At 41.2% G+C, this 22,588-nt stretch overlaps 1 protein-coding gene across 2 annotated transcripts in view; it reads left to right on the top strand.

Moving 5' to 3' along the window:
• LOC132824006 (Golgi apparatus protein 1-like) overlaps window positions 1-19,794 on the top strand; it is a 137,066-nt gene extending 117,272 nt beyond the window's left edge. Inside the window, exons 19-26 of one of the 2 annotated variants that reach the window (XM_060838221.1) lie at window positions 719-856; window positions 5,013-5,136; window positions 6,801-6,943; window positions 9,043-9,144; window positions 9,300-9,407; window positions 11,373-11,493; window positions 13,245-13,351; window positions 17,554-19,794. In XM_060838221.1, coding sequence (XP_060694204.1) covers window positions 719-856; window positions 5,013-5,136; window positions 6,801-6,943; window positions 9,043-9,144; window positions 9,300-9,407; window positions 11,373-11,493; window positions 13,245-13,351; window positions 17,554-17,721 — 1,011 coding nt within the window. In that variant the 3' untranslated portion in view covers window positions 17,722-19,794. Of the gene's footprint in view, window positions 1-718; window positions 857-5,012; window positions 5,137-6,800; window positions 6,959-9,042; window positions 9,145-9,299; window positions 9,408-11,372; window positions 11,494-13,244; window positions 13,352-17,553 lie in introns of both variants that reach the window. The other variant, XM_060838219.1, reaches the window with a different exon arrangement.
• Window positions 19,795-22,588: the final 2,794 nt, after the last annotated feature.

The raw sequence follows: 22,588 nt of genomic DNA, 5'->3' as shown, positions 1-22,588 counted from the left end.
ACCCTAATATCCTTAGCCTACCCAACACATCTTCCCTCCTTATGTCAAGGCGATCCAAAGTAAACTACCTTCTATCTCGAATCTCAACATTCTTCATGTCCCTCTCCTCAGTGAACACTGATGCAAGGTAATCATCGGGAATCTCAGGTTCGACATGCAACTTTCCTTCCTTTTCCTTTAGTGGACCAACCTTTTCTCTAGTTACCCTCTTGCTCCTTATATATGAATAAAAGGCCTTGGGATTCTCTCTAATTCTACTCACTAAAGTTATTTCATGACCCCCTTTAGCCCGCTTGATTCTTCGTTTAAGGTTGATCTTACTCTCATAATTTTCCTCCAAGGCGAGTTCTGTTCTTGGCTGCCTGGACCTTATGTACTTTGATTTGACTCTTTCTCTCTCTTTTCCTCCCTCCTCCCCCCACCTAGTAGCATGACTTTGTCTTGGACCCTGTTGGCATTTAGTTTTTAATGAAAACCTGCAATATTTGTGCTCATTTGTCAGAAATGGGTATATGAACAGGGTTTGGAAGGAAATGGTCCGGGTGCTGGCAGGTGGAACTAGATTGGGTTGGGATATCTGGTCAGCATGGATGGGTAAGACCAAAGGGTCTGTTTCCATGCTGTACATCTCTATGACTCTATAAATCCTATAATTCTGAGAGTGCAGATTTTCTTGGCCTTCTCTGAGCAAACCTATTTGTGCTCTTACTCAAAACAGGTTGTCGAATGTCTCAAAGATCTTAAGAAAGTTCTGACCACCCGCTGTCATGACAAAATCTTCAAACTGCAAGAGTCAGAAATGAGTGATCCTGAACTGGACTATACCCTCATGAGAGTCTGCAAGCAGATGATTAAGGTACAAAGACAGAAGTTCAGAGAAACTTTCAGTCTGGAAACTTTGCCAGTTCTTATAAATAAAGATGATTCACAAGACCCAACTTGGACAGAATCTGGCCCTGACCTTGTTATCACAAACCAATATGTTTTGATGTTGAACGGAACTGCTGTGTTTCTAAAGGTGGTGTTTTACTTTATTTTTAGAATAGAAAAACAAAGTTCATGTCTGGAAATGGAAGCAAATGAGGTTGAGGAACAACTAATTTTTCTCAATCTTGAAATATCCTACTCTGTTGAATATTGATGCTTTAGTAAGATCCACAAAATAAATGTACAATGATGTACCATATTCCCTAAACTTTAGTGGCTGGAATGTGGAGAAGATCATAGACAAGATTAGTGGTGCTGGAAACGCACACCAGGTCAGGCAGAATCAGAGGAGCAGGAAGATCGATGTTTCGGGCATCAGCCCCTCATCTGGAATTCCTGAAGGGATCCTGATCGAAACATCGATTTTCCTGCTTCAAAGTTTGGGAGAAGATTTGTAGCTCAGGTGCTCGTTGTTGTGGTTCTGTTCGCCAAGCTGGGAATTTGTGTTGCAAAAGTACTACTATAAATGCTGGAGGAAACATCACAGAAGCGCTCCACAGGAGGCTCCCAAGCACTGAGGATATCACCTAGACAGGGGACGAAACATTTGCAACACAAATTCCTAGCTTGGCAAACGGAACCACAACAACGATTTTCCTGCTCCTCGGATACTGCCTGACCTGCTGTGCTTTTCCAAGTTGAAGGTCACCTTTCAAAAATACCCAAGCAAAAACTGTAACACAAGGAAAGGGGAATGTTCTTGTTGTTTGAGTCTCTTCTGTCGATGTTGTATTTTTGTAATGTGTTGATTTTTGCATCGTGTATTTCCTCTGCAACCAAGTCTACTTCAAGTCTGCTATAATTAAAAACAAGTCCATAAAGGGGTGTTTGCAACCCACGTGGTTTTGGCTGGGTGGCAGCCAAAGAGCTTCTCAAATTTAAATGTTGCAGGTTCTTCATCTAAATCATCCATGACAGGAAACTGTTGGAGAACATCTGTCACACTGTATTCAACCCAACAGGGCATTTGTTTACTTCTGGTCTTCACCATCTGCTCACTTCAGAAGGCAGCTTTGATGGTGAGATCAAGTGATGCCTTGACCCCTTCATACATAGTTTACAGATTTCCATTGTCACAGGCAATTTGGTTTTCTTAACATGATTCAGCATTTATTTGCATAGTTATCTCCTATCTTTTGCACATTTTCATAACAGCATGTGATGATCGCTGCAATTCTAGAATACCTTGATTGAAGAAAGGGATGAAGTAGGTCTCTGTGCTTTGTCTCTGATTAACCTCTTCCTCTCCATGCTCCTGACCTTTGCTTTCATTGCAGATTTGGAGGGAATTATCTACTTTTAATAGGTCAGATTGCAAGTTCTGCAATCTGTCACGACAAAATGCATTGCATGCTTGATGTTCTCAGAGAACTTCTCTTAATTGGTGACACTGTCGTCCATATAGAAATTCTAATTAGAAGACTCATGAACAGTCTTTTCCCATGTCTTGCATTTGTTCTTACTGTCGAAGTGGCATGAACTTTTTATCATGGACCAAACGTTACATCTTTGTCATTGACTCAAAGTAACACCTTGTTGGAAGTAGTTAGCAAAATCTGCTAACTTGGGTCCATAATGACTGACAATCTGTTCCTTGGTACAGAACTTGATATATGCATGTGAAAAATTGCTACCACCTTTGGCTAAATCATGAAATGCACATGAAAAAACACCAAGCTGATCGATAGGACAACGCTAATGGTAATAATTCTCAGGTTTTTTTTCCTATAAACTGTGAAATAAATGCAACTTTATGCTATTGAGATAAGCTCAACAATTTCCATCTTTGGACTGAGAGAGGAAACCCAGTCAATGATGTGAAAATTAGGTGGATTGGCCATGTTAAATTCCCATAGTGTCCAGGGATGTGTAGGCTAGGTGAGTTAGCCATGGGAAATACAAGGTAGGGGAGAGTAAGGGAATGTGTTTGAGTTGCTTGCTGTTCAGAGGAGTCTGTGTGGACTCGAAAGGCTGCTTCCACACTGTAGGGATTCTGTTATTGTATATCTGCTGCGAATTATGTTTCTGTCCTGGCAGGACAAAATCATGAATGTGGCAGAGCTCACATGTTTATTAACATTGTAAAACAAAGGCAACTTTGTTGGTTTGGAGATATCCTCAGGTTGGAAAATGGTTGCATGCTCAAGACTTTCTGTCTGGTGAGGTACCATGAGCTACTTAAAAAGTTGGATGGTCAAGGCTTTTCCTCAAACATCCTTGTAACCATGAATGAATAGACCCTAGAAACGAATTATCTAGCTACGCTGAAGAATTGCAAATGGGTCTGAATGCTATATAACGGTCAGTCAAAATCCCCACCTTTGACCTAATGTTGAATTGTAGGTAAGTGAGGAACCAACTGAAGAAATTTGGGCCAAGGCTACTAGCCTCATGCTCCACCTTCAATACCATTAACCTCTCTACACTGATCTTAAAACTCTGTGACCTTCATCTCTGCTCTGCCCTCTGCAACGGGATCCTCAGCTTTCTGACTCACTGACCGCAATCACTGAAAGGACTGCACATCCTCCACAAGAAAACTCAACACTGGAGCACCCTAAGTATGCGTTCTCAGCCCCCTACTGTACTCCCTGGGCACCCACGACTGTGTTGCTGAATTCCGAGCAAAAGCTGTCTATAAATTCGCTGACGACACCATGCCTAACAACAACGAGTCAAAATACAGAAGGGAGATCAAGGTGGTACGGTGCAATAAGTACAAACGCTCTGTCAGCATTGGCGAAACTGAAGAACTGATTATTGATTTGAAAAAGAAAGGAGGAGAACACGTCCCATCTACATCGACAGAATTGAGGTTGCAAGGGTGGAGAGTGTCAAGTTCTTCAGAGTGATGACACCAACAAATGTCCTGGCCTTCCCACGTAGTTGTGATGGTCAAGAAGGCACAACACTGCTACCTCTGCCTTAGTGGGGGTCAGGAAATTTGGCACGTCCATAGGGACCCTCACCAAATTCTACAGATGCACATTTGAAAGCATATTGTCCAGTGGTATGGCAATTGCTAATAAGAAGCTATGGAGAGTGGTGCGCATAGCACAGGCTGTCATGGAAGTTAACTTTCCATCCATGCACTCCATTTACGTGGCTCACTGCTGTGGAAAGGCTGCTAACATCATCAAAGACCCTTCACACCCTGGTGGTGATCTCCTACAACCTCTTCCATCAGGCAGGAAATAGAGAAGCCTGAACACGCACCAAGAGGTTCAGGGACAGCTTCTTCCCTGCCGTTATTAGCCTATTTATTGGACTCTAGCCTTAAATAATGCTGATCTTGCTAATGTTGATCTCTCTTGTACGCCCAGTGCAATGTTACCTGTATGCCTCCATCTCAATCTTTTGTTCTGTACGTCCTTGCTTACTATGATCTGCCTGTACTGCTCGTAAACAAAGCTTTTCATTCTAGTTTGGTACACATGACAACTAATAAATCAATCCTGTATTGTCCTGGGATTGAAATGATTGGCTTGCAACAGCTATAACTAACTTCCTTTGTGCAGTTATTACTCCTACTATTTGACATTTCCCATGATTCCCTTTGACATCAAACTTGAACAGATGGTACCTTGATTCAAAACATAATAAATTACTTCACCTCCTCTTTCAGCTCTTTTCTGTATGTCTGGACGAAGATTATAATGAGGTCGGTATCCAAATAATGCAGGCACACCACAAAACAACCATTTGATAGTACCTTGACTACAGCTTCATCACTTTTAGAGTGGATGAGTGGGAGTGGGGGTAATTGGTTGTTATAGCTTTCTGCTCTTTTTGTGAACTGGAGATACCTGGACAATTTTACATTATCACAAGAGTAGCCACAAGGACACAGCTAGTTCTGGAGCATAGGTCTTCTCTACTTTGCTAACATGCTGTTGTCAGGAGCCATGTTCTTTGCTGTATCCAGTGCCTTCAGCCTTTTCTTGATAGTGTGTAATGGGATTTGGATTATGGAAAGAAGCTGAGACGAGTTGATTGAACAGTTGTGAATTCTCTTGTGATTGCAGCGTTACTGTGCTGATGCTGACTCAAAGTACGTGTTGCAGTGCTTGAAGCAGAATAAGAATGCCGAATTGATGGATCCTAAATGCAAACAGATGATTACCAAGCGACAGATTACACAAAACACAGGTATGTGCTGTTGACCTCCGAAATCCTATCAAAAATCATGGGGTTAGAAATCTCCTTTGTTGGGCCCTGCAGTCTTGTTTGAGAGCAAGGGACTGGAAAAGAATAAAATTTGACACTTGGTTGCAGGCTTTGTGTAGGTTGAGGGAGACTCTGTGCTGGACGCCCCACCTGCCAGAATCAAGCATCAGTTGATTTACATAGAGTATTTATTGTCAGCATAAGGGAATCTATTTTCTCACTTTACACGCTAGTTCCAGAAGCCCTGCCCTGCCCTCCCCTTATTCAGCTTCTGGTCTGGCCTTTGCACCAGTTGTTTCGTGGACAGATTGATTTTATGCAATCTCTTAGCATCTATTTCTCCACGCATAGCAAGATGATTTAGTGCTCCTTTAGCTTGGGTGTCTGGGTGCCATGTTCTCAGTGCTTTAGAAATGATCTGATTCCAGATTGGAGCTCATGGTATTGTGAATGCTGTTTGTTTCTCAAGTGAGTAATTATTCATTTGTCAGTCAGTTTACAATATTGCTCCCAACAGAATGACAAAGCTGAGTTGGTGAAGTGCATTAAAGTTGCAAGAAAGTTATTCTAGTTAGCCACTGTGCGAATTCAGAGGCATAGTGCAACTGCATTTATAAATAGCTAATTATGCAAAATGTAGAAAAGAAGTGGCCGAATTCCAATTGAATTAAATCTTGGATTATCTGTACATTAATTCCATTCACCAATGCCAGCTCTTCCACCCCAAAGCATGTCAAAGGAAAAGAGTTCCATATCCATTAATAAACTTAGAACAATCAGTGTCAGTTTGGAAATTTTCAGTTGATTCCCAGCCTCAACAAATTTGTGCAGGACAAAATTCCATTAACCTTTGGTGCTTTCACTCCATGCACCTTAAAAATCACGCTTGTCATAATGAAGATATGGAATTAACAAATACAACTGTGGGAGCCATTAAGGGCAAATTATTTATTGGGTTTTTAAGTTGTTTTTTCACACTATTTGGGGTTTTTGGGTGGCACCGTGGTTTACACTGCTGCCTCACAGGGACTGGGTTCAATTCCAGCCTTGGGTGACTGTGTGGAGTTTGCATGTTCTCCCCATTCTTTGTGAGTTTCCACCGAGTGCTCTAGTTTTCTCCCACAGTCCAAAGATGTTCACTTTAAGTGGATTGGCCATGCTAAATTGTCCGTGGGTGTCCAGAAATGTGCAGGCTAGATGGATTGACCATGGTAAATGCAGGATTGTGGGCATAGGATAGAGGGCTAGGAGAGTTGCAAATCCGATGGACCAAGTGGCCTCTTTCTGCAGTGATACTATAGTTTTCTGTGCAACCATTCTGCATCCAGCCAGTTGATACTAGTCTGGCCGAATATGAACTAAATAGCTGTATATTACCAGAGTAAACTTGATTTCATGTCTTGTCTAGGGAAAGCCCCTGATCTCAAACAGTTTCTCATTCCAGTATAGTTGAAATGGCAACCTAACAAGTGAACCCATGTTATTTTACTGCAGCTCAATATTGTGCTCTCTCTCTGCTTCTGAAAAGATTTTATCTTTAAAATCTACTGCAAGTATAGCCATATGACTGACGTTCACACCTTGATTAGTTCAACTTCCATGTATTAGTGTGCATTACTTATTTCAACGTTTTGTGCTTGTTTCAGATTACCGTTTAAATCCTGTTCTGAGGAAAGCCTGTAAGGCTGACATTCCCAAGTTCTGCCAGTCTGTTTTGAATAATGTCAAGGATGGCAAAGAGCTGGAGGGTCAGGTTGTCTCCTGTCTGAAACTGAAATATGCTGACCAGGTACTGACAGGACAGGTGGGCCACCAAGGAGACCATGATGTTGAGTCACATATTGGTCATTCAGCTTACTCACTATTCTCCATTGCCCTTTGTTACATGACTAAGAAATAAAATTCTGATAAATCAGATGTGGAGGCTACTTTGGTCAAAAAATGTATCTTTTTGATTATTAAAATGGAGGAATTAGGGCAGGGATAGCTGGGAAAGAATTCTCGTCGCGATGAGGGACTGTACATTTCCATGATTCTGTAAAGTTCAGCGTTTACTTGCCATGAGTATCAGCAGGGTCATGCTGTAAATCCAATGCTATTCTTTTCGTGTTCAACTTAGATGACATACCAGAAACCATTGCCATATTTTAGCTTCATCTTTACACTTGCATTTTCAGAAAATGGTGGAAATATTTTTTTTAAAATAGAATTCATTGAACTTTTATATCCATTTTAATGTGAATTTACAGAACAATATCAGATCAATATTACAGAGCAATATTTGTGTATATTGTGTGGTCTTGCCCTCCGTATCCAGACTTAATTTGTCAGACCACTTCAAGGACATGGAGTTTCATTGCAGATACTTAGAGTAATCAATATGAGGGAATGCTGCTCACATTATCTGACATTGCACAACTTTCAAAACTATTGTACTTTCAAGCCTGCCTGTGCTATTTCTGATGAACATTTATATGCAATTGCATCATTAAATAACTTAATCCAATAAAAAAACGAAACTAGTGGAAAGCATTTGGTAATGCTCATGGGGAAAGAAACACTGTTTTTAATGATAGATCACTAATCTGGACTGTAAACTCTTGTTTTTAACGCTTTCTCCAGATTTTACTCAAGTTGAGTGTTTTGCAGCACTTAGTTTTTGTTTCAGGTTCTCAACAGTTGCATTATTTTGCAATCGACGTAATACTCCATGCAGGTTGCAAATGTTGCAAAGTTTGGTGAGCAAGTATGTAGCCTCACTGTGTTGTTTGAACTGTCGTTCCTAACAACAGTTGAACAGCAGAGCAGTTTTCTGTGTATTTATGGCCACCAGGTCTTGTCATTTTACAAAAGACATGCAAAAAAAATTTTTTTTTTTCAAATACTACTTCACTAATAATTACTTTATTAATTCAAGATCCAGTGGCTGAGGGTAGCTAATGTCTTAACAGAAATCACTGGCTGCCATAGTAAATGGGACACCCTGTTGAATTGAATGAATAGGACAAGTATGTTATGCTGAAGTTGCTTCAGGCTGGAATTTTCTGAGAAAGGTGATGACTCTTCCAAACTTTTGGCACTGGCAAGAGTTATCCAAATGGATGGATATTGTTTTCACAGTGCTCTTTGAACATGACCTTTTATGGATCTACCCTGCAGTAAGCAGAAATATTAAGCTCATTCCAATGATAGAACTAAACCGAGAACCTTGCAAGCTATATTTAGAGTCAGCTTGATGGTCGCATCTCCTGCTCCTCAGATACTGCCTGAACGGCTGTGCTTTTCCAGTACCACACTTTTTGACTCTGATCTGCAGTCCTCACTTTCTACTAGTTGATTATAACCTCAATACGAAGCTTCTTCCAAGGATGCCCATCTTGAAAAAGTTCTCCTCCTCCTGCAACGATCTTCGTGAGTCACTCTCACTGCAACTCCCAGGTCATCTCTTCTGCCCTGAAATTCTTCAGCCACGTCCTGAAACCGATTCGCTACTATAGCCACCACCCCACCTTCCGCTCTGACCTATCACCATCACCCCCCAACTTTATTTACCGCTTGCATTCCCAGCTATCTTACCCTCCAGTCCCACTCCCTCCCATTTATCTCTCAGCCCCCTTGGCCTCCCCCACATTCCTGATGAAGAGCTTATACTCAAAACGTCGACTGTCCTGCTCCTCAGTTGCTGTCTGACTGGCTGTGCTTTTCCAGCACCACACTTTCTGACTCTGATCTCCAGCAGGTGCCGTCCTTACTTTCTTCTCCTTGATAGTGACATGGTTTGACAACAAATTTACGTTTTTCATTTTACAATGTTATGAGAGCAGGGATTACTGTAGCTTGTGTTAAAGTGGCTGAGGTCCATCTGACAAATTTCTCGTTTCTTGGTAGCGTTTATCTTCTGACTGCGAAGATCAGATCCGTGTGATTATTCAGGAGTCGGCCCTGGATTACAGGCTGGATCCTCAGCTGCAGATACACTGCACTAAAGAGGTGGGTCAGACTATGCTGACAATAGGAAAGGTGGGGAGATATGAGTTATTGCTGGTAATAGTGTCAAAGATAATGAAGCATCATTTGTTGGGGGAGGTCGAGGGCAGATTATAACTAGAATCATCCTGTAAAGTTTGCTTGACTACTTTTTTCAGATTAACACTTTGTGCGCAGAGGAGGCAGCAGCACAGGAGCAAACTGGGCAGGTCGAGGAATGTCTGAAAATCAATCTGCTGAAGATTACGGCTGAACCTTGCAAAAAGGTAACGCTGTTTGATAATGCATTGTTGCTTTGCAGGTTAATTGTTGAAGTACTTCAAGTCAAGAGAAAGTTAATCTAAATGCAGATTCACAAATTATTGAAAGTAGTAGTGCAGGTTAATAAAGCCATAAAAATACAAACAGTTGTTGTGGTTCTGTTCGTCGAGCTGGGAATTTGTGTTGCAGACGTTTCATCCCCTGTCTAGGTGACATCCTCAGTGCTTGGGAGCCTCCTGTGAAGCGCTTCTGTGATCTTTCCTCCGGCATTTGTAGTGGTTTGAATCTGCTGCTTCCAGTTGTCAGTTCCAGCTGTCCGCTGCAGTGGCCGGTATATTGGGTCCAGGTCGATGTGTTTGTTGATAGAATCTGTGGATGAGTGCCATGCCTCTAGGAATTCCCTGGCTGTTCTCTATTTGGCTTGCCCTATAATCGTAGTGTTGTCCCAGTCGAATTCATGTTGCTTGTCATCTGCATGTGTGGCTACTAAGGATAATCGGTCGTGTCGTTTCGTGGCTAGTTGGTGTTCATGGATGCGGATGGTTAGCTTCCTGTTTGTCCTATGTAGTGTTTTGTGCACTATTCAAAAGGGCCACAACACACTATAGTACACCAGAACTGCAAAAAAGAGGAAGAAGAACACCTATACAATGTATTCGCCAAAAACGGATACCCGTGCAATTTCATCAACAGATGTCTAAGGGAAAGACAACGGAACGAGGACATGCCACAACCCAAAGGACTAGCCACACTACCATACATCAAGAGCATTTCCGAACTGACATCCAGATTACTGTGACCACTAGGTCTCATAACAGCACACAAACCAACAGCCACTCTCAGACAACAACTCATCAGGACGAAGGACCCAATACCCAGCATGAGCAAAACCAATGTAGTGTACAAAATCCCATGCAAGGACTGCACAAAACACTACACAGGACAAACAGGAAGACAGCTAACGATCTGTATCCACGAACACCAACTAGCCACGAAACAACATGACCAGCTATCCTTGGTAGCCACACATGCAGATGACAAGCAACATGAATTCGACTGGGACAACACTACTATTATAGGACAAGTCAAACAGAGAACAGCCAGGGAATTCCTAGAGGCATGGCACTCATCCATAGATTCAATCAATAAGCACATCGACCTGGACCCAATATACTGACCACTGCAGCGGACAGCTGGAACTGACAACCGGAAGCGACAGATTCAAACCACTACAAATGCCGGAGGAAACATCACAGAAGCGCTTCACAGGAGGCTCCCAAGCACTGAGGATGTCACCTAGATAGGGGACGAAACGTTTGCAACACAAATTCCCAGCTCGACGAACAGAATCACAACAACGAGCACCCGAGCTACAAATCTTCTCTCAAACTTTGAATACAAACAGTGCATTGCGATTTAGTTCCTAAGGCATACAATTCAAAAGTTATGAATTCAGAAGTTATGTGAAGCTTTTACTAAACATTGGTTAGACTAGACTGGAATTTTGTGCAGGGCTTTTTTGACATACCTAAAAGTTATAGTGGTTCTGGAAATGATGCCAAACAAAATTTAGAAAAGTTAGGCCTTTTTCTGAAAGAATCAGCAGGCTACTATGCTATGCATCATGAGTGGTGTTGGGAATTAATCTTATAATGCACAAGTATGTGTGGGACAGACTGGATGATCTTTTCTGACTGTCATAGTTTATATGTTGGCAACTACTGCGAAAGGATGTGATGCTGATCTCGCTTGTTGTTGACACATATGGCACAGCATGCACCATATGGTTGATATCAATGTCCTTTCCACTTTTGAAAGTGGTCGGTGTTGTTTATTGTTTCCTGGTGTTTACGGCTTAGCATCGCACTGCGCCAGAGCCAATTGAAGTTGAGGTTTAAGCTTTCTATCAGTTTCAGGACTTGACTGGAGAGCATAGATTGCTTTTGTTTAATTGATTTTTTTTTCTGTAGGAAGTCTTGAATATGCTGCAAGAAAGTAAGGCAGACATCTTTGTGGACCCAGTGCTCCATGCAGCCTGTGGCCTTGATATCAAACACCAGTGTGCTTCAATTCAACCTGGCAAAGGACGCCGTAAGTGAATCAAATTCAACTAGATGATGGTGGCAGGGGCAGTGTTTAAATGAGTAGATTATTCTAATCAACCTTATAATTTGGTAAAAGGTGAGGTTGCTACAAACCCACCACTTAACTATCAAGATCTGTGTTTGTTATGCGGCAGGGAAAGGGTTATAAATATATAAATTGTTACTCATTGAAGCTCGTTGATGAGGTGATGTTTGCTGTGGAAATACATCATTGGGGATAAGTGTAGAGGGAGAGTTATCTTCAATCCAAACCTGGCCTGACATTTTTGTTGCCTCAGGCATGATATCACCACCTAACATATTTCCTCCCATACCGCCTCCCTACTCTGGATTCTGAAGGAACTCTTTTCAAATCAGTGACACACTTGTATACTCTTCAATCACTCCACTGCCTCAGAAACTGCATCTTCCTGTTTGAGTGCAGGAGAAACAACATATCTGTTAGCTTTCTCTTTCCACTGCACAAATACAACTTTAAGTTCATCTAACAAGTCGTCCTGAAGCAATTATTTGCTTGTATTTTTGTATTCAGTATATTGTGTTCACTGGTCAGGGTATAGTGTCCTCTGTGTCGGATAAACTAAAAGGAGCCTTGGTTACCCCTTTGTGACAACCTGAAAGCATAACCCCTCGTTTTCGGTCACCTGTCATTTTAATTTTAAAGCCTCTCTGCCTCTATATTGCTCCAATGAAGCCCAACATAACTTTGAAGAACAGCACCTCATGTTTGAATTAGGCATGTGCATCCTTTTAAACCCTATGTTGAGCTCACAATTTGAGTCCATGATCTCTGCCCCCGATTTTTAGGTATGATTTTGTTGTGCTTATTGACAGATTCTCCCCTTTTTGTTTCTTTGCTTTGTTACCATTCCCTTTTGTTTTGGGCCATCATCACTGTTGTCACTTAATCTTGCCTTCTGTCTTATTCTACTTTTCTCCCCCACAATCCTTTCCCTGCCTCTGCCTTTCTTAAAACTTGTGACAGCTTTGTTCAGTTTTTACTGAAAATCAAAGATTTGAAACATTCACTCTCTCTCTTAGTGCTGTTTGACTAATGATATTGTTTCAAACACATTGTGAATGCTAGAAATTTGAAGTTTTGTTTTTTGTTTTGTGCATTTAAAAAAAAATTTGAAGGATTATAGAGAGTGGGCAGGAAAGTAGAGTTGAGATCGAGATGAGATCATGATGGAGCAGATTTGAGAGGCTGAATTGCCTACTGCTGCTCTTAGTATTTATGCTCTTACATTTTTGGGCATCCTGAAGTAATGAAAGATGTTGCATAAATGCCAGTCTTTTCTTTAAATTCTAAAAAGAATGTAAGCCCACTATGATCATGTGTTAGTAACCTCCTCTGTTAGTATCTGTAGGCTCACAAATGTCTGTGTAAAAGGCTATAGTAGGCTCTGGTATTTTCAGTATTTATGGGACTCTAGGATTCCATTCCTTTTTCATGGTAGCTCCAATGCAGCAGGGAAGATATAACAGGCTTTGACTTTCTTTGCTGTGGCTGGTGTAGGGAATACTACTTCAGTTCCTGAAATAATAATTTTAGTTAACAAAACATCATTTAACCCTAATTCAATTTTTATATAGGTTTTATCTTTCATTCAGTGACTCGTTTTTAATATTTGACAGTAATTTATTAATTTAGCAGAAATAGTGTTTGTCCTCTTGGCACCAGTTTCCCAATGTTGTGTTGTTATTTATTGAACTATATTTTTCTTGTTTCTGCAGAAATGTCATGTTTGTTGGAGGCACTGGAAGATAAAACTGTGAGATTACAACCAGACTGTAAGAAGAGACTACAAGATCGTTTAGAAATGTGGAGTTATGCAGCCAGGGTAATGCTAAGCAATTTTTGATGGGATCTTCACCTGTGCCCCATTAGTCATCCAAACTTCCAAGAAGTAGTATGACAATGTACCCTGTTTTCCACCCTCCTAATCTTCCACATGCCTGTTTATCAGATATCTCCCTACTTCTGCCTTAAAAAAATTTAAACATATTGCTTCCTTTTGAGGAGAAGTGTTTCAAAGACTCATATCCCTTAATGATAAAATTGACAGTGAATGGATGGCTAATAGGGTGGTCAATAAGGGTGATCCTAAAGAATATGGAACTGGATATGTGATCACACATACTTAGGGCAGGATAGGGCAGCACAGTGGTTAGAGCTGCTGCCTCACAATGCCAAGGAGCAGGGTTTGATTCCAGCCTTGGGCAACAATTTGCACATTCTCTCTGTATTTGCATGGGTTCAGCCAGGTGCTCTGGTTTCCTCCCACAGTCCAAACATGTGCAGGTTCGGTGGACTGGCCGTGCTGAATTACCCTCTGGCGTCCAGGGACGTTCTGGCTAGATGGATTACCTATGGTAGATGTGGAGCTATGGGAATAGGTTGAGGGTGGGAGGGGATTTATGGTTGGGTTGAGGGTGGGATGCTGTTCAGAGATCAGTGTAGACTCGATGGGTCACAAGGCCTGTATCTGTACCTGGATTTCCATGATTCCATACGGTTTACTTTTATTGATTTCATTTATTATTGTTACATGTACCGAGATACAGTGAAAGTATTGTTTTGTGTGCTAGTCAGACAAATCATACTATCTATGAGTACATCAGGGTAATAGAGCAGAATGCAGAATATAGTGTTACAGCTGCAGTGAAGGTGCAGAGAAAGATCAGCTCTAATATGAGAGGTCCGATCGTAAGCCTGATAATGGCAGGGAAGAAATTGTTTTTCAATTTGTTGTTAATTGTGTTGTAATTGCATCTGGTTTGTTATTAATGTCATGTGCATTCAGAAACAAACTTCACTTCTATACTTGCGTAACATCTAGCCTTACTGCTGGTGTAACAGCTTTGGTTCATTCTGTCCTTTCCGGTCACACTCTTGAATTGTCATTTTCCTTGTGTCTATCTCTCTTTCTTGCCTTGTCTTTATTTATCACTTCTTTCCATATTTAATCCCTTGTCCCCATGATTTAATTTAAAGAACTCTCTATAACCTTGCCACACGACTCACTGGAAACACAGCATGGATTAGGTGAAGACAGTCCCAATGGCACAGCTTCCATTTTACTTGGTTTCACTTCCTCATGAATCAAGATCTATTTCTTCCACAGCGATCTTTGAGCCATGCATTTAAAATTAATCTTAACTGTCCTGTGCCAGTTTGCCATGGCTCAGGTCATGAGTCAGAGAAAATTACCTTGGCAAATTTGATGTTTAATTGGCCCCTTGGCGGAACTGTCTATCCTGCAGCCTATGCTTTCGCTCCATATAGGTAGCGAGAACCTTAAATTGTATTGACAATTGCAAAGTCTGAAGCTCCTCTACTTTTACCTTTTGTTGTTCTTTTACCTCACTTGCAGAAATTATCATTGTGCCCCAACCACTGACCAAATCAGAAGATCTCAACTTTAGGATTGTGGCTGATTCCTGGAATAAAGTGTCCAAGTAACTTTCCCTCCCAGGTGTTTGGCAGTGTTCTGTCGCTTGGTCCCCGGCTCAATGACTGAACTCTTCAAGCAGCAGTTGTATTTGCCTTGGAGATCCCACATCCCACAGTTACTACACCACATAATCTGTCATCTTTGTGTTCATTCCTTTCTTATTTTGGTTAATTTTTGGTCATTCTAACAAATTTAAGCTTTATCACTGGAAGAAAATTTTACTAAGAAGGCCTTAGAATTACAGAATGTTATTGTAGTTTCGTAAGATAATACAAACCAAGTACTTGGCTGTTTACCTGTGACGTTACAGTTTTGTATCTTTGACTCTCCCTAAGTGAACAGTCCACAGACATCTGGTCTGTCCTTTTGAACATCTTTTATAGAACACAGAACAATACAGCGCAGAACAGACCCTTTGGCCCTCAATGTTGCACTGACCTGTGAACTAATCTAACCCATCCCCCTACGCTAACCCATCATCATCCATATGCTTATTCAAGGACTGTATAATTGCCCCTAATGTGGTTGAGTTAACTACATTGACAGGCAGGGCATTCCAAGTGCCTACCACTCTGAGCTGAAAATGTGTTGCTGGAAAAGCGCAGCAGGTCAGGCAGCATCCAAGGAACAGGAAATTCGACGTTTTGGGCATAAGCCCTTCTTCACTTTCTCCTTACCACTCTGAGTAAAGAACTTGCCTCTGACATCTGTCTTAAATCTATCACATCTATCACCCCTCAATTTGCAGCTATGACCCCTCATACAAGCCAACATCATCATCCTAGGAAAAAGACACTCGCTGTTCACCCTATCTAATCCTCTGATCATCTTGCATGTATCTATTAAATCCCCTGTTGGCCGCTTCTCTCCAACTATGAACAGGCCCAAGTCTCTCTCCCTTTCCTTAAGACCTTTCCTTCAGACCAAGCAACAGCCTGGTAAATCTCCTCTGCACCTTTTCCAATGCTTCCACATCCTTCCTGTAATGGGGCGACCAGAACTGTACACAATATTCCAGGTGAGGCCGCAGTAGCATTTTGTGTAGTTGCAGCATAACATTACGGCTCCGGAACTCAGTCCCTCTACCGATGAAACCTAACACACTGTATGCCTTCTTAGCAGCATTACCAACTTGGGTGGCAACTTTCAGGGATCTATGTACGTGGACTCCAACATCCCTCTGCACATCCACACTACCAAGAATCTTTCCATTGACCCAATATTCTGCCTTCCTCTTATTCTTCCCAAAATGAATCACCTCACATTTATCTGCATTGAACTCCATTTGCCACCTCTCAGCCCAATTCTGCAGTTTATCAAAGTCTTCCTACAACCTACAATGTTCCTCCACACTGTCCACCATTCCACCGACTTCAGCATCATCTGCAAACTTACTCACCCATCCACTGATGCCTGTGTCCAAGTCATTTATAAAAATGGTAAACAGCAGTGATCCCAAAGCAGATCCTTTTGGCACACCACTAGTAACTGGACTCCAGGCTGAATACTTTCCATCAACCACCACTCGCTAATTTCTTACAGAAAGCCAGTTTCTAATCCAAACTGCTAAATCACCTTCAATCCCATGCCTCCACGTTTTCTTCAAGAGCCTTCCATGTGGAACCTTATCAGAGGCTTTACTGAAGTCCATGTATGCCACGTCAACTGCCCTACCCTCATCCACATGTTTGGTCACCTTTAAGAAATTCGGTGAGGTTTGTGAGACATGACCTGCCCTTGATGAAACCACCTTGACTACCTCCAATCAAATTGTTGCTTACTCGATGATTATAAATGGTTTTCTCTACTTTCACTGTTCTTCTCATGCCCCTTTACATAGGACTCATTGCATTTTCTCACTCTGCTAGATCTTGGGATTCATGCTCCCTTGTCCAGTGATTTATACTGGGTTCCTCTCCTACAGCTTCGCACTGGGTTTGTGTTACCTTTCCCAAAGCCAGCTTTCCACTGGGTTCGCTGCGCACTTTGTGTTACCTTACAGTGGGTTTGTGTTCCTTCTTGCTCTGCTTTACACTGGGCTTCCCGCTCTTTTCTTGCTCTGCTTCATGACTCTTCATTTCTGCTGCTTTACTTTGGATTCACTGCTTTTCTCTGTACGAGCAGGCCAGAAAACTATCAACTGAAATTCCCCTTTTTTCTCTACTATGTTGTCAGCACTAGATTCTTTTCTAAGTGTGTCGTGTGTGCAAAAGTGTAGCTCTATGTTTCACCTTGTACATCTTGAATTTGAAATCTGGTAGGGATGTTGGACATAAATTTGATTCATTACAATAATCGTCTAATGTGAGCGATGTTGCTGGAGGGTAAATACATTTTTTGGCAGGTCCTCAAAGTTAGTGTCATGAGGACTGTAACAGAGTTGTGACAAGTCTCTGTCATGGTTTGCTTCTTTGTTTTGCTAGTGCACTGCAAGGGTTGATTGAAATCGCCAGTCTAGATATCTTCTAGTGAATTCATGTTCATAAAACTATCAGTTATTCATAAACGTCTATTGCTTGGTTGTCATGGTGTATAATCGTGCTTTATGAAGCTCATCTGTTAACACAGCATTGTTATTTTTCTTGTAGGTTGCTCCGGCTGAGGGATTTGCAGACTTAGCCTATCAAGTTATGGCCTCTCCATCCAAAAATTATCTTATGGGCTTGTTGGCACTGGGAGTGTGCATCCTATTTCTACTGGGTATGACCTGTGGCAGGATCACCAAACGAGTGACACGGGAACTGAAGGATAGGTAGAGCATGGCCCAAGCCTGCCTTTGTACAGCCTCTGTATAGTCTCCTCAAATAAGAGCAGCAGACACAGTCCAATCCTTCACATTTTCTCTCTGTTCTGCACAGATTTTACCTGCAAAACAAACATGCGAGCCAACAGCTGCTGCCTTTGTTCCAGCCAGACTCCTCTCTTTAGTTTCCTGTAGACTTGGTTCCCATTGTGTATCTGAATCATGTTCACCCAGATCAAACAAGTCTTACTAGTAGCAGTCTCATCCAACAGAGATCCTCACCTGTAGGAAAGGTATCTGCCACAAATGGAACAATTCCAAAGAACTATCAGTTCATATAGCTTGTAGGATACTTTCGATACAGTCTGCTTTAGCTTCTTGATGTATTCCTTTTTGATGTTTGTACAAAACTTATTGGTCTTGCTTTTTATTTGAAGAGTTGTATTTTCACATTTTTGGTGATGCTGAGGAGGTGGAGAAGAAAAGCTAGCTCCTTTTCCATCCATTGTAGTCCACCTTGGAAATTCAGTGCTGAGTATTGGTGGCTTAAAAGGACCTATCTCTGCAGTTTGAGAGAATTGAGCTACCCTCTAAGATGCCGAGAGGTATTGAACTGAACATAATTTGCTGTGTATTTGAGATATTTGGCATTATGTGAAATTGTGATAGCCATTCACATGTCCTGTGTTTTGATGGTTGACGGGTGGTAGGCTACCTGTCCTATGGCTTCACTTTATGGGTTGATGACTCTCACTCTGATGTCTTTTTTTCCCTTTGTTTCTCACTTGAAGTATGTCAGGGGGCTGTCCACAAAATGCGAAACCGAATCTCTAAGACAGTTTATCCTGCAAATGCATAAAAGATATATCACTTCTGATGTCCTTGGTGAGGCTAGGAACTGACCTTTTTCTGAACTAAGCCATGGTTCACGAAGATGTACATGTATTTCTCTACATTTGTGCACTTTTATTTCACAGCTGCTTTCTGCTTACGGTACTCTGGGAAAAGTTTGATTAGTAGGAAATAAGGCAGCTGGAAATTGTTGAGTTGAATTTTAGGAGAATGAGGTAATTTCATATAATTGTATAACTTAATTGTGCAGTCACGTTGGTACATGCTAAGGTGGCACAGGGTGTACAGCATTAAACATTTGCACAGTGGTGTATTGTAAGAAATACACTGATTTGGTCTAGAAATACTTTGAGAGAATAAACTTCTGTGGCAGTATGTTTGCTCATTTTAAATAGTGTATTCAAGCAATTGCCAGAATCTACTCTTTTGAAGTATCTTTTTTCAAGCTGCAAATGTCATTAATGCAGGTTAGTTTGCACAAGTTGTTTTAATCAGCCTCAGTCATCAACAGGATCTCTGTTGGATGTGCTTAGGATGCTACCAGTGATAACACCATTTCACTAAACTGTGTTGTAAATCCCATTGGCCATTGTTCTCTTGACAAATTGCTTCTGAATAACAATCTAATCAGGAAATGTACATTTTAAATACTGATCTCTTGACTGCTAACAGAAGTATCATGCACATTTTATTTTCTCCTTGAATCTTCAGCCTTATTTATTGTTTACTAATAAATTCTAGTAGGGTCACAGCCTGTAATTGTTGACTCTTTTCTGTTGCCTTCTGTTTTAAGTTCTCGTGTGGATTTGCCTGGTTACTTTGGTGACTGCCATCATGGTGAGGGGGTGGCCTGCATGTTGCAGACTTGAGATGATCTGTTTTTTTTAATTTCCTTTGTATTAGGGGTGTTTAAAATTTTTTAATACAGAATATCTGTAGTGAAATTGTGTACAGTGAGACTCTTTGGCATCGCCCTGAGTGTTGTACAGACAAGATGCCAAAAGTCGTGCGTTGTACTGCTATAGGTGTTGATGTCACTTTGAAGTAAAATTTACAAACTGTCAGGTTTTGTAAATTTTTTGTGTATAAAATCCGCTTCATGAACGTACAAGATACTTGTTCCCGATCATGCTGTGTAATTCAAAATGTTAATGAAATCCTAACATACAGGCTCATTATTCTGTACAGAAGAAATGGCAGAATTTATTAATAAAATGGTCTGCAGGTTTTTAAACTTTGTCTTTCTAATTTTGAGTTGTGTTCATTGCTGCATTTTCTTGAAGTGGAACCCTCGTGGATTTTGAGCAGTTTCCTCCAAATAAGTTTCTCTCTACTAAAGTGATGAGTATGTACTAATGACAATTCGAAGAGGAAGGCCATTTGCCCCATCTTACACTGCAGAATAAATGACAATTTTAGGACCACAGTGATGTGCTTAGCATATAAATAAATCGGTGGCTGAGCTACACCAGTGTTGTGGTCAGGCTACTGCAATGTAATACCTCAAAATAAAGTTATCAGAACAATAGTTGTGCTTTATCACAAGGAAAGTATTAGGTTCAGCAGTGCATGTCTGGTACTCTGATAGCATACAAAACCATGGATGTACATCCAATCCATGGTGGTTCCCTCCAAAGCTCACCATTCTTAACTTTAATAGTTAATCATGGATTTGCTGTGTAATGAAATGACAGAGATGAGAGCATGAATACAGTGAGTTGTTCTATAACGTGATGGTTGCGTCCTTTTGCAACCTCACATAATAGAAAAACCACACCGTAGAAACAACGTCCTTAATTCGTCAATCATATTACAGCGAATTCACGTTGACGAAACACGCATTATAACAGAATGACCTTACAAGATATTTTCAACTTGCACTTGAAAGTAATTTTTAAATTGCTTGAGGCTACGATGTCCAATTTGACAGTATTCACTACCTGCCGCATAGTGTTTCATGTTTACTATCACCCCACCAAGGCCTTAATTGATAGGAGTTCGTCAATTGATGTACTGAATTTTGTTGGAACAGTATATCACTCAAAATATTGTATGCCTCATTGCTAGAACACGAAAACCCGGTAGCTACATTTCACGTAACTCTCGAGACCTAAGTGTCTTCCAGCCCTAATTGGTACAGAAGATAAGGCTGAAGCATTTTTTATAGTCTGCAGCCAGTAGTGCCAAGTTATGTGATTCATCTCTATCCTCTTCAGAAACCTCCAGACATCAGGATTGGTCTTCAGCCAATTGAATTTACTCCATGTGATATCAAGAAATAACTGAAGGCACTAGATACTGGAAAAGGCTATGGATCCTGATAATATTCTGGTAGTAGTATTGATGATTTGTGCTGTAGAACTTGCCACACCCTTAGCCAAACAATTCCAGTACAGCTACAACAGTGGCACCCACTGGGAAGTATGGAAGTATGAGAAATAGTCTGGGCATATCCTGGACACAAAAACAGCCCAATTCAATCTACTCTGGATCATCAGTAATGTGATGGAAAAAGTCATCAACAGCGCTATTAAGTAGCACTTTCTTAACAAGAACCTGTTCATTGATGCTTGATTTGGGTTCCTGAACTCATTGTGGTCAAAGAAATGGACAAGAGAGCCAAAATCCAAAGATGAGATGCCCTTGACATCAAGGCCACATTTGACTGAGTGGGGATCATGGTGCCCGAGCAGAATTAGAGTCCAAGGGAGTTGTTATGGACCAGGCCAGATCCCCTCAGAATATTTGAAGAAAGTAGCCCAGACCATCTCATTCCTGATGAAGGGATTTTGCCCGAAACGTCAATTTCGCTGCACTTTGGATGCTGCCTGAACTGCTGTGCTCTTCCAGCACTACTAATCCAGAATCTGGTTTCCAGCATCTGCAGTCATTGTTTTTACCTAACTTTTCTAGTTTTAAGCAGGTGTAACATGGATATTCCAGGAGGGATGAAGTTGGTCAAACCACTTAGCTTTAAACAAAACAGAATTAATTTACAAAATTACCAAATGAAACAAACAAAAGAGAACAGAATACTGAATAATTTAACCTATCTGAAAACCCAACAGATCATCCCAACTTGATGATGCTGTTCCAAATACTTGCAACGATTCCCATTAAACACCCCTTGGCATAAAAGGTAAAAATCAAACACTGGGTCTTACAGGAGAGGTGTCAGAGAGGGAGGGAGACTTGCTTCTTTGGGTCCAGCAGCTTTTTCAAATGCCTGACTGCTTTCATTGAATAGCCAGACTAAACCAAAAGAAAGAAAAGCTGAGCTGGGAGAACTGGCAACTCCCCTTTCATTGTACAAATGGTTTTTTTAACTTGAAAGTCTTTTTTCCCCGAGGCAATTTCTGTTTGCTATAATCAATTTGGCCCTAAAACCCTTCACACTTAGACTTTTCGGAGTCTGTCTCTTTCATGACCTGTCTGGGGAGAAAAATACCCGAGTACACCATAACCTTATTAAAGGAGTAGCATCATCACATAATTGTGTGTAAGTTCTGGGATGGGACGTTGGAATGTTAGTTTATGGAATTATACAGGGCATACAGGATGATGGTTGTAGTTAATGGTGGTGGTCAGTCTTCACAGTTCAAGGACAGTTCATTGAGATCTTCAAACTAATGTCCTTGGCCCAGCCATCTTCAGCCACCCTTTCTTCTTAAGGTCAAAACATTGGGAAGTGCAGTAATGATCACCATTCCTCACTCCTCAGGTTGTGAAGCCATCAGCTTCTAAATGTAGCAAAGCCTGGATGACAATTGGCAACTAACATCCATGTCACATAAGTGCCAGGCAGTGACCATCTGCAACAAGAGAATTTTGAACTATCACCCGTTACCATTCTGTGGAATTACTATCACGGAATCTCTCACTATTAACATTCTGGAGATTTCCAATTGTTAGTTCGGTTGCTGATTAAGTAAATACCCTTTACAAGTGGCTCAGAATTTTGCAGTGAGGAGCTTGCCACCTGACTCCCTAATACCTGTCAACAATGTACAGTGCACAAGTCAGGAGTG

Source organism: Hemiscyllium ocellatum, chromosome 17 (assembly GCF_020745735.1).
Source record: "Hemiscyllium ocellatum isolate sHemOce1 chromosome 17, sHemOce1.pat.X.cur, whole genome shotgun sequence".
Classification (NCBI taxonomy): Eukaryota; Metazoa; Chordata; class Chondrichthyes; order Orectolobiformes; family Hemiscylliidae; genus Hemiscyllium; species Hemiscyllium ocellatum.
Note: the sequence above shows the minus strand (reverse complement) of the source record. Positions and strands in the feature narration are given on the sequence as shown.